General features: G+C 49.7%; 5 protein-coding genes across 5 annotated transcripts; 3 read left to right on the forward strand and 2 right to left on the reverse strand.

Moving 5' to 3' along the window:
- Window positions 1-292: 292 nt before the first annotated feature.
- Window positions 293-1,870, reverse strand: mmm1 (ERMES complex subunit MMM1; the record flags this gene model as incomplete). Its single annotated transcript, XM_057162778.1, has 3 exons — window positions 293-1,700; window positions 1,764-1,794; window positions 1,852-1,870. The coding sequence occupies 3 exons, from the start codon at window positions 1,868-1,870 to the stop codon at window positions 293-295; spliced, it is 1,458 nt and encodes a 485-aa protein (XP_057023893.1).
- A 305-nt stretch (window positions 1,871-2,175) lies between these two features.
- N7466_003382 (DUF1183 domain protein) lies at window positions 2,176-3,135 on the forward strand (the record flags this gene model as incomplete). The annotated part of the gene is made up of 1 exon (XM_057162779.1): window positions 2,176-3,135. One exon carries the CDS (start codon window positions 2,176-2,178, stop codon window positions 3,133-3,135), a length of 960 nt encoding a protein of 319 aa, XP_057023894.1.
- A 432-nt stretch (window positions 3,136-3,567) lies between these two features.
- Window positions 3,568-5,398, reverse strand: N7466_003383 (transcription factor TFIIIB subunit BDP1; the record flags this gene model as incomplete). The annotated part of the gene is made up of 2 exons (XM_057162780.1): window positions 3,568-5,306; window positions 5,371-5,398. 2 exons carry the CDS (start codon window positions 5,396-5,398, stop codon window positions 3,568-3,570), a joined length of 1,767 nt encoding a protein of 588 aa, XP_057023895.1.
- A 1,303-nt stretch (window positions 5,399-6,701) lies between these two features.
- Window positions 6,702-8,801, forward strand: N7466_003384 (PP2C family serine/threonine-protein phosphatase; the record flags this gene model as incomplete). The annotated part of the gene is made up of 7 exons (XM_057162781.1): window positions 6,702-6,737; window positions 7,136-7,454; window positions 7,578-7,651; window positions 7,721-7,805; window positions 7,864-8,070; window positions 8,155-8,439; window positions 8,479-8,801. 7 exons carry the CDS (start codon window positions 6,702-6,704, stop codon window positions 8,799-8,801), a joined length of 1,329 nt encoding a protein of 442 aa, XP_057023896.1.
- Window positions 8,802-9,920: 1,119 nt separating this feature from the next.
- N7466_003385 (choline-phosphate cytidylyltransferase) lies at window positions 9,921-11,580 on the forward strand (the record flags this gene model as incomplete). The annotated part of the gene is made up of 4 exons (XM_057162782.1): window positions 9,921-10,411; window positions 10,541-10,891; window positions 10,964-11,372; window positions 11,440-11,580. The coding sequence occupies 4 exons, from the start codon at window positions 9,921-9,923 to the stop codon at window positions 11,578-11,580; spliced, it is 1,392 nt and encodes a 463-aa protein (XP_057023897.1).
- Between the last annotated feature and the right edge of the window lie 177 nt (window positions 11,581-11,757).

Here is an 11,757-nt window from a genome sequence, read left to right on the forward strand (position 1 = left end):
TTGGGGTTTTTGTATGTAGTAGTGTAACCTCAGAAGCTCCAGACTGGGTTGCTCAACGAGTTACAAATACATCCATGGATATGGTACTGCTACCGTCAATTGAACAGTACCAGTCGTTCGACTCGACTTTTACATATCCACAATCCTCTCAAGTGCTTCGATTGAGTATGTGTAGTGAAATGAGTCTATCATCAATATTTCCTTGATTTGCGGAATACCCCGGTACTATACAAAAAATGGAATCAAATGAGGCACCGTCGTAAGATCTGGCAAATACAATCAGAAATGGCGATCATAGCTCTCTGGGCGTGGTGCCCCCAGGCATACCCCCAGGCATTGAAAACTGGTCACTTGCACCACCAGCACTATCCTGTCGAGTCATACTGGGGCTGCGCAAACTTCCCATATCCGCATTGAAACTGCTGCTACGCGAGCCTCCCCCGAGTCCCAATCGAGGATCCAAAGGCAAAGGCCCGCGGAACCGCAGGCCCTCTGGCTCCCGGCCATCAGAGAATGAATACGGTCCCGCTCCAGCCTCGGCAGAGCCAGCACTGCGCGGAGGTGCGGTGGACCCGGCGTCGGACTCTTCGCCAGTCCTTACGCCAGTACGGCCCATACGGGGCCATAGATCTGGGAGTCCGACGACTTGCACACGGGGTTCGACGACGCGTTCTTCGAACCACGCGTGGACGCGGGCCTCGACCAATTGAGCGATTTTGGGTACATCTTGGAGACGGCTGCGTGAACCGATGAGGGAACGCACGGATAGATCAAGTCGGTAGTCTGGAAGGAACGAGAACGCGACATTGCTTTTGGGGCTGCTTTTGGGTGGATTTTGGTCCTGGGAGGATGGTCCTTGGGGAGATCCAGGGGATGTATTGGGACCTGATCCCGTCGTGGGCGGCTCGGGTGTTTTTGCAGGTGTATCGAGTGGGTCCTCGGTCGATGCTGGAATCAATGAGATACATAGAGTCCCTGAGAATCGGACAACTGAGACCGACAGCGCAACTGGTAGGATAGCGGATCGAGGCTTGGGGTAATTGAGTACCATGGAGGTTTCTACGGCAATGGAGAGGTTGTCGTCGCTGAGGTCAACGTCCAACAGGGCCTGTAACCTGCCGCCATCGGAGTTGGGGTCGTCCACTGCTATGATTCGACAATTGCTGAAAATGGGGAACTCCTCTCCTAATGAAATGTCCGTGACCGTGATCTTGTCAATGAAGGATGGCTTCTTTTCTGGGTTGTTCATAGAGGCGTTCAGAGAGCTCAGGATCGAGGCTGTAGGGGAGTCTTTCAGCACGTAGGCAGTTTGCCTATATTGTGCGATCGTCTGTGCGATCAGGACATTGAACCAGTCCAATGACTCCGGTTGATGGGAGGAGTGGTGCATTCGGTGACGGCCATGTTTGGACGGATTGGTGGGAATTGCGCTGTAGTAGGTCTTTCGGAGAATGGAGCGCGTATTTGTGGAGGACGCAGGTACTGGACGAAGGACATTCGAGTTTGAAGGTTTCTCTCGGAGTGTTTTTTGATCTTGTGGAGGGTTGTAGACCGAGCTGTAGCGGCGGTGTGATGTGCGGTTGGATAAGCCACGGGAAGGGGGCGGGGGAGCTTCGCCAAAGATGAAGAACTTGATGAATGCGCCGATCAGCAATACTACAGAGAGCTGTCCCAGAAGAAAGCCCTGTGTGAAGGACAAGCTTTTTGGATCGAGGGGTTAGCGATCTAGATCTCTCTTTCATTTCGTCATGAGGTGGGCATACGATGATTGAGGCGCTACTAGCGCGGGGTCAGCTAAAAGATTGACCGTCAGCATACATCATTCCAGTAGTTGGATTCCCTTCGACTAACGTTGTTGGAGCGCCATCATCAGCGGTGGGCAATGCCTATTTGTGGTACACCCATCCCCACTGTGAGTTGGAGGTTCCCAACTTCGCGGCGAGTGGATCTTTTTCTTGGCCCGAACCGCTGATCGCTTATCGCTTATCGTTGACCTTTTGGACACGCTACGTGACTCGGATACCCCAGTCACCCCACTGAGCTGAAGCTACTGCACAACAGCTATCACAGCTATCAAACTTTTATAAAGCTTGACAATCTTGAAACACCTTCAAGATCTGAATCCTTCTATACTTCCCTCTCACACTACACCCTGAGCTGGTAACAAAAATAAACATGCGCGGGCTTGCATCGGTCATCACCGCGCTGCTATTCTCATCTCAAGCACTATGCGCGAGGAGCTCTGAAGACCGTCCAAACAAGAATGCCATTCTCCTCTCCACAGTCGAAACTCTGACGTTGCGTGCTGACCGCATGACAACATCTCGTCGACTCTCCCCCATCCCGCAGCTTAATTGTGTCGGTCCATCGAAAAAGATATGTTCGCTCTACCAGCCAGAAACAATACGCTGTACCAACCAAGGCCATGACTACGAAGAGGAGGATGTACAGTGGACTTGTAAAGCTTCACTTCCATCCGAGTTCAAGCTTGGTTCAACAGATGTCGTGTGTGAGGGATATCGAAACGCCGACGACAGATGGGTTCTCAAGGGGAGCTGTGGTGTCGAATATCGGATGCTACTCACAGAGCTTGGTGAAGACCGATTCGGAAAATCGGGCAAAAACATTACGGGCACTGATGAGGTAGTCTGGGAATGGTGGGCGAATCTTTTATTCTTTGCTATCTTCTTTGGTGTTTTCGGGTGGATTGTTTGGCAGCTGTGCTGCGGTCCCGCCTCGGCTACGAGACGTAGAGGTCCACGGAGAACAAGAGGGGGACTCTGGGGCGGTGGTGGTCCTGGTGGTGGTGGCGGAGGAGGCGGAGGTGGTGGTGATGGCTATGATCCTTACTCGGGGCCACCTCCTGCTTACGGCAGCTGGTCGAATGGCGATAAGTCTACTACGCAAAGTGGACGTTCTGCCAGACAAGGCTGGACCCCTGGATTTTGGACTGGTGCACTTGGTGGTGCAGCCGCTGGGTATGGTTTAGGACGACGACGTTCAAATGGTGGATCATGGCCAAACGGGCGGTTTGATAGGAGCAACGCAGGCGAAGGCAGCTCGAGAAGTCGCTCACCACCACGATTCTCCGGCACGTCGAGCAGCAGTGGGTTTGGATCGACTAAACGCAGATGATGGTTGCCAAAGGAACTGGGCGAAATATCAAGTTGATTATTTCAGCCAGCTATCATGAATACGATTGATATGAGAAAATATGTATACGTAAGGTTTTTGGAGTCACTAGCGGTATGTATAAGACCCTGAAGGCTCATTTATCTGATCGGTGACTCTCATACTTTGAAATTATGTAGGCTAGTCAAATAGTAAAACAAATATGTAGCAAGGGGAAAAAACCATAGCATTCTTTTCTATGATGTTAGCTGCCCTTGGCTCAAGCGCTGCATAGTAGAAACTTCATATCCACCTGTGTATCATTCGCTGAACGCAGCAAACGCCGTTTAGAATAACAAACCACGGACTATCCGTGCAAAACGCCCACTGGACTAAAAAGAACCAGCAAAGAAAAAGAAAAAAGACAAGAAAAGGTGAGGCGAAAAGTTTAAGACTCTAGTCGTCGATAGTCCCCAGCACCTCTTCTGTTCCACCGCCGGCACTCTTGATTTGCTTCTTATTGCTGCGTGATTTGCCCTTGATGGGCGCAGCGTTGTCTTTATCATCAGCAGCGTCCGCCCCACCCGTGGTAGGGTTTCGGATCATTTCTTCCTGAAGTGCCTTTTCTTTCTCGTGCTGGGCCTCAATCTTCACCTTCTCTTCATCCAATTCTTTTTGAATGACCTTGGGGTCGTCATAAGTTGTATTGGTCATCTCTGAATATGTTTGGATGTCAATAGACTCTCGAGGGCCAAGCAGAGTATCTTTAATTCGATCCGGGTTTTTGCGTTCTTCGTTGTTGAACTTGAGCTTTATTTGCCGGCGGTTTCGTCCAGGGAACATTTTGCTGATGACCATGAAATCGGTTCCGAACATGCGAAGCCCACGGTAGAATAGATCGGTCATGTCCTCATCCCAGGATTCTGTTTTGGTACGCTTGCCATAAGTGTCCTGGTTGACCTTTCGAGTGAGTTGGTTTTCCTCAACAACGTCCATATCACCGGCATTCCTGGCTGCATCCGCGTGTCGATCCACTTGAAGTGATGCGGCATCCAGCACAATCTCACCATTGACGATGCGCATAACGGGACCATTTGCCTTCTCCGGCGCAGAATCTTCTTTGCTCCCCTCGTCTTTGGCGGCCTGGGGGGTTGCGGGCGTTCCACTCTTTGCCTTCTGCTTCTGCTCTAGCGCCTCTTGATCGAGTTTTCGGAGTGCAATCTCTCGCTGCGATTTTTTACCGGACTTCACATCCTTGCAGAGTTCTGACATTTTGATGACATTCGAAAGGATTTCTACCGACTCCGCACCTTCGGGCGTGGGTTGACGCTTACGTCGGCGAGCCTTTTTGGGCTGTTCGGATCCATCGACGTCCGAAGTTCCTGCCTTTGAAGCTTTGCGCTTTCGTGTTGTTGATGCTTGACTTGGCTCCGGAGTTGAAAGTGTCACGGAAGAGCGTGCCACGGAGTTTCCGGGCGTTGCACTTGTGCGGTCTGCTGCCGATGCCCCGGTTTGAGTGCTTGGCGGAGTTGCAATAGGACCTCTAGGACGTGGCTGGACCCTAATTCTAGTAATTTCAGAGGTTTTCTTTGCTCCCTTCAATGATATAGGTGCTGTCGTCTGAGGTTGAGGGCCTGGTACTGGAGCAGAAAGCGGCTCTGCGGTTCTGATTTCTTTAGGCTGTGCAGTTTCGAAAGCGACTTGGTTTGCAACGGCATCTTCAACGTCATGTTCAATGGATTGCACAACAGTCGGCTCAGAGGGTAGAGTGCGGGGAGAAGTCGGTTCATCTGCGGTAGAGATTGGGGTGGTTGTCGTAGGGACTGCGGGTGATGGTGCAGGAGTTGGGAGAGAATTTGGTACTGAGACTGGTGGCTTTGCCTTCGGACGGGGGATCTGAATAGATGTAGCTGGTTTCGGTGCTGTGCGCACTGGCTCTTTAGGACGGGGTACTGGAGCGACGGGTGCTTCTTCAACGACAGTGGATTGCTCGGATACGGCCAGAGGAACCGAAGATGGAGGAGTGGACGATACAGCCGTGGTCGCATCCAATTTTTCTTTTGTCTGTTCTGCAGCTTGAGAAGCCTGAGCAGCTTGGGCTTGTGCTTGTTGAACAGCGCTGGGCCGTCGCGCCGGCGCGACAGGCGCAGCGCGACGAACTGGCGCCTTCGGCGCAAATTTTTTGCCCGATTTATCTGGAGCGAAATCTCGTTAGCAAGATGAATCTGTGGGTATGAGAAAGATATGATAGGAACGTACTGATAGCTGAGCTCGAGAATGACTTCATGATTGCCCATAGCTAAGGAAGGTTATCGGGGGTGGGGTCAAGAGATAGAAAAAGTTCGAGACTGATACGCGACCGATTATGCAGCGGGTCACGTCACGTGAAAAGATTGGATAATTACGTAACACTCAAATACCCACTTTTGTGAATGTTGAATATACATGAGTGGCATGTTATACTGGTATATTCAAGTAGACAAAAAAAGCCCCAGATTCAAATATTTGAATGCACTCATTGCTTACATTTCAATATCACCTACATGTTTTTCTGACTGAGATTCAGTTATGAGTGGGGGCTAAGGCAAAATCAAGTTTTGCCAAGTAAGTATACCATGATTCCAAGGTTTTGACTCTGTAGTAATTACTAGTAGATACTGTAGTCTACTACTGAAGAGGAAAACCATACAGAGGTAATCTCGGAACTTCATATATGAGTATTCAGGCAATAGAAACTATACACCTGAATGCGTGTCAAATTGACGAACCACTCAGATCACACTTAGGCAGCTATTGTAACCAAGCATCTGCACTAATTGCCGAGTCATTGATCCACTCGAAATATTGGCACATGAGTTATATGGAGTTTTTTTCAAGTATAAAAAATGGTTGTTTTAGGACAATTAGGCAGGAAGAGGAGCCTAAATGACATGCTTCGGGCCGGGAGATAATTTCCCCCTTTGGTATGAACCCATACCCCAGTTACCAGTACAAGCTTCCCGGCATTTTTTTACTGGCGTGATGTAGTTGACTTGACAATCGGTATAATGTAAAGAAAGACTGAGAGAAAAGATTAACTCTAGATAAACTAATAGAACTAATTTAATTACTCTTATTGCTTTTCTCTTTTCTCTTTTCCTTACAAAATACCATTGACTATATTTTGTTGGGAGTTGAATCATGTTCAGCAAGAGTCACCTGATGGCTATCAAGCACACGAGACTCATTTCTCGTCATGTAATTTTACGGGGAAATCTCTGTCTACCACCAGAAATCTGATCTCACCCATAAATTGCTTTTACAACCCCCTCAATTACTAAAGGCTTCTTAGATCTTTAGTCGTTGACTTTTTGTTCTTTTTAAATCCTTTATTGTCTCTTTATTTTCCTTAAATTCATCACCTAAAAAAGCCCTAGATCGTCATTGTTCCCCACTCGGCAGGCGACTTATCGCGGGACCCAGAAACGCGCTGAAAGGCCTTGCGTCCCTCCTTCACCTGACTTCCCTTCTCCTCTTCCACCCATTCATTCGGAGCTTCCCTGCGATTTTCCTCCCCCTCTCCACGTTTTCATATTCCAATCCGTGCCATCATGGGTCAGACCTTGTCGGAACCCGTGGTCGAAAAGGTGAGTTGGTTACAATTTTCCATTGCTTGCCCCTGCCCCTCCCCACACTGTGCTATGGGATCTCCCGGCCTTTTTCTTCGCCCGAGGCCCATCAACCACCCACCCCCGGGCCCGCAGTACCCTGATAGATATTCGAATATCTTCTTCCTTACTTATGCGATGGGGGAGAAATGGGATCCACAGGGTCATAGTCCCTTTCTTGCTGAAAAAGCCAGAATCCCACTTTTTGAGGATCGACCATGCGGGGTCCTGCTGACTCGGAGGGGCTGAGATCGCTTCAATCACAAATGGGCCTCCACACCCCCCTTAATCCTAGCCTTATATGACACTGTCGCTGTGACCGATACAAAGCTTTGATAGCATGGCTAACCTTGTCTCGTTTTCCCCCTCCCATCTAGACATCGGCCGAAGGTGGAGATGATTGCTGCATCTACGGCGTTTCCGCCATGCAAGGCTGGCGAATTAGCATGGAGGATGCCCACGCTGCCGTGCTTGATCTTCAGGCAAAGTACCACAATGAGGAACAGAAACCGACTCATCCGGATCAGCGTCTAGCCTTCTTCGGCGTATATGATGGCCACGGTGGAGATAAGGTGGCGCTATTCACTGGAGAGAACCTCCACAAGATTGTTGCCAAGCAGGAGGCATTCGCCAAGGGAGATATTGAACAGGCCATGAAGGACGGTTTCTTGGCTACCGACCGCGCAATCTTGGAAGGTTCGTGTCATTCTTTGGCTCCGAAAAGCATAGATGGATTGAGCCCCATCTATCTTTCCTCCCCCCGCTCCGACATAGGGGCAATTTGTTTCTAACCATAACTCTCTTTCTTTTACGGCGCAGACCCTAAATACGAAGAGGAGGTATCTGGATGCACTGCTTCAACCAGCATTATCTCAAAGAATAAGATCTGGGTGGTACGTTGAATGCAAACTGTCAAAGGCTATGAAAAGATAAGAGGGAATCATGACTAACATGACAAACAGGCAAACGCGGGTGACTCTCGGTCAGTCCTTGGTGTCAAGGGCCGCGCAAAGCCCCTTTCCTTTGATCACAAGCCCCAGAATGAAGGTCAGTAGTGATTCTATTCGAGCATCCCAACCCATCTTGTGCTCACAATTCTACGTAGGCGAGAAAGCTCGTATCAGTGCTGCGGGTGGCTTCGTCGACTTTGGACGTGTTAATGGAAACTTGGCCCTTTCCCGTGCCATTGGTGATTTCGAATTCAAGAAGAGCCCCGAGCTATCTCCCGAGCAGCAGATTGTCACCGCATACCCCGATGTGACTGTGCACGATCTCACCCAAGATGATGAATTCCTCGTCATTGCTTGTGATGGTAAGTTCTGTTCTCCCAATCACATTAGTTTTTCTTAAGAAGAAAACTGGAATATCCCCAATACTGATATGTTTCTTTTTGCAGGTATTTGGGATTGCCAGTCTTCCCAAGCCGTCGTTGAGTTCGTTCGGAGGGGTATTGCTGCCAAGCAGGAGCTTTACAAGATCTGTGAAAACATGATGGATAACTGCCTTGCTTCTAACAGTGAAACCGGTGGAGTTGGATGTGATAACATGACCATGACCGTCATTGGATTGCTCAACGGAAAAACCAAGGAGGAATGGTACAACCAGATTGCAGAGCGGGTTGCGAGCGGAGACGGTCCTTGTGCTCCGCCCGAGTACGGCAAGTCTCACGAGGAATCCGAAGGTAGTCCCTCTTCGTGCTGACGGTCAGACTTGCGCACAGCCGAATTCCGAGGCCCCGGCATTCGCAACCAGTTCGAGGATCAGCCAGATGACTATGACTTGGAGATGGAGCGTTCGCGGGCCTTTAGTGTTCGCTCGGCTGGGGGTCGAATCATTCTGCTTGGTGATGGCACCGAAGTCATTCCGGATCAGAATGAGGAGGAATTATTTGACCAGACGGAAGATCATGACCTTGCTAACCAGGTACGCCCAGGAAATTCCACTTGGAATGACCGTGAGGCAACCCCTGGCCCGCAAGGGAAACATGATGCCTCTCAAATATCCGAATCCCCCGCCTCTACAGATGACAAGTCCTCCGCTTAGGTTGTGATTCCAGGAGGACATATGGCCGAATGTGTCTCTATTGAACCTCTCTGTTAAACCTCCTGTCCTTCTTTGGCTTATTTACCCTCCTCTTTCCTCTTTTTTATTTGGCCTCCCCGTTTTTGTTTGTGTTATGAACGATTTCATGCGACCCTTACCCCTAACAAGCATGTTCCCATATCTTTTTTTCTGTTCCCTGCCTCTGTTTCTCTATTTACTTCTTTGTCATCTTTTTGGGCCTATTTCAAGCCTGTTTGGTGTAAGCTCGCCTTGGGATTGTTGTCAGAGTGTGGATTTGGAAATAGAAACAGGGGCATGGAGTGAAGGAGACTGGGTTGATCATAGGTATGAGGGAGGCCCTTCGCCGGGAGCCATGGGGCCTTTCATGAACACGTCTTGTCCTTTTATTTTTATGCCTTCACACCAACGAGATACCGCAGAAAATGCCTCGCTATTGACGAACCATTACACTTTATCCACGCCGTGCCGTTTTTTCTTTTTGCTCCTCTTTTGCAGTTTTTTTTTTCTTTACCTCATACTTTTATCCCATACTTCCAAGACCTTTTATGGTCCCTAGACCACATCCTAGTTAACTGGATCGAGTGGACTACGATGTCTTGGGAGTGAACCAAACACATGAAAAGGAAAAATAGGTACTCGATTTCTATCCTGTAAGTATATCTGGTATATGCTTTGAGAGTTGATATCTTGGTAGATATTGGACTTGTTTATTAGCAATGGAGTTCCGGAGATGTCCTGCGCGATACAAATAAGACCGAGTTCTATTTTTTTTTTTCAATTTTCCTACGTGATTTCTGTGCATTATATGTACGGCTAGTTTAAGCAGAAGCTGAGAATGATGCTAAATTAACAGATCTACAGGGTCTTTTTTGGGATTACTAGTCTCTCGTTAGTTTTATAAACAAGAAAAAGTGCCGTCATCAACAGCAAAGCATGGCGGGAGCGGCAGCCCCCACTCCTGTGCCCCAAAAAAGAAAATTACCCCTAAAACCGGATCAACCCGCTTGGGGACAACTTTACCTGGACCTCTCTCTCTCTCTCTCTTCTCATCTCTTTCCTTCCCCAGCAAAGAGGACAATCACCTTCTCTATCTCCGCCATGTCATCCGCAACTTCCCCCGCTGGCAAGCGCAAGCGCAGCGCCTCGCACCTCCCTGTCCCCCAAGTCACAACTGAACTCCAACCTTCTTCGCGCGACGCGTCCGGCGAAGAAGGCGGCGAGGACTCGACCGGTCCAACCAATGCGCCACTTCCCAAATCCAAGACACAGAGCGAATCCACTACTCCCTCTCACAAACGGGCTCGTAAAAGCTCCGGCGCCTCGTCCCTAAACGCCAACGGTGTCGACACCCCGATACACAAGGAGGATCCTGGCGAGCCCTCAGAGACCACTGTGGCATCATCCGACATTGAAAATACCCCTCGGAACCGACCTGGTCTTCACATTGATTTGCCGACGGATGTGAAGGCTATGCCCCCGCCGCAACGTGGTGTGTTGCAAGATCCGGTGGGTTACAAGACTAACCCGCCTCCGACGGGACGGCCGGTTCGAGTTTACGCGGATGGTGTTTTCGATTTGTTCCACCTTGGGTATGTTTCCATTCATATAATTCCAGTGTGATCCGTATTCAATTTGATCACACGTTCCATGTCTGTTGCTTTTCTTTTTTTGGGAAAGCTGGAGTGGTTTGCATGGATAGGATGCTAATTCTGTGGCAGCCATATGAGACAGCTTGAGCAAGCTAAGCACGCTTGCCCCGATACTTATCTCATTGTTGGTGTCACTGGTGATGAGGAGACCCATCTTCGAAAGGGTCTCACCGTTCTGAGCGGTGCTGAGCGAGCCGAGACCGTGCGTCATTGCAAGTGGGTGGACGAGGTGATCCCGAACTGCCCGTGGGTGGTGACCCCGGAATTTTTGTCGGAGCATCAGATCGACTATGTCGCCCACGACGACCTCCCCTACGAGGCTGCAGAGGGTGATGATATCTACGAGCCCATCAAGGCCCAGGGCAAGTTCTTGGTCACCCAGAGAACCGAGGGTGTCAGCACCACGGGCCTCATTACTCGGTAAGTTGACTTCCAACATTATCCAATCCATTCCCTATTTCAAAAACTAACGAGGGATATTGTGTCTTTTAGAATTGTCCGCGACTACGATCAATACATCTCCCGTCAATTCAAGCGCGGTGCCTCGCGCCAGGAACTCAACGTCTCGTGGCTGAAGAAGAACGAGCTTGAGATCAAGCGACACGTGGTGGAACTTCGGGACAACATCAAAAACAACTGGACCATGACTGGACAAGAGCTTGGCCGGGAACTACGACAAATCTGGCAGAACAGCCGGCCCAGCAGCCCGGCGCCTAGTACCCGCAACAGTATGGACTTTGGCAATGCCCGCGGTCCCCTAGCGAGCCCAACCGGTGGTAGCAAGTCCCACCTGTCTCGTGTGGAGGCATTGAACCGTCCCGATAGCCCAATGGGTGGTGCCCGAAATGAGGACTTTGCAACGGGTTACAGCCTGGGATTGATTGGAGGTGTACGAGCATGGGTAAATTCCTCCCTTTTTTTCTCTCTCACGATTTTACGCCCGAGCCAAATGACTAACTTCCTTTTAGATGATGCGTAGCCGCCTTTCCCTCGAGACCCCCAGTCAAATGCACTCGCCCACAGAAGAGGAGGAGCCCGGGTCCGAACAGACTAACGGCTACGAAGACGAAATTCGTGGTCGTGTCGGCAAGGGCGTCTCAACTCAGTAGGGAATGGACTTGTTCAAGAACATCCATCCAAATTTTGCATCTTCCCATCACATTTGCATTCGGTTCGTGTCTTATATTAAACTTACTTTCTGCTTTGGTCCCTAAATTGCGATCTCCTTTGTCGGGTGTTTGGCGTCGCTTGCTTTGTTCCTCCCTAATACTCCGGAATTGAACCCA

Source organism: Penicillium verhagenii (assembly GCF_028828195.1).
Source record: "Penicillium verhagenii strain IBT 33310 chromosome Unknown utg000004l_segment0_segment0, whole genome shotgun sequence".
In the NCBI taxonomy this organism is placed as follows: domain Eukaryota; kingdom Fungi; phylum Ascomycota; class Eurotiomycetes; order Eurotiales; family Aspergillaceae; genus Penicillium; species Penicillium verhagenii.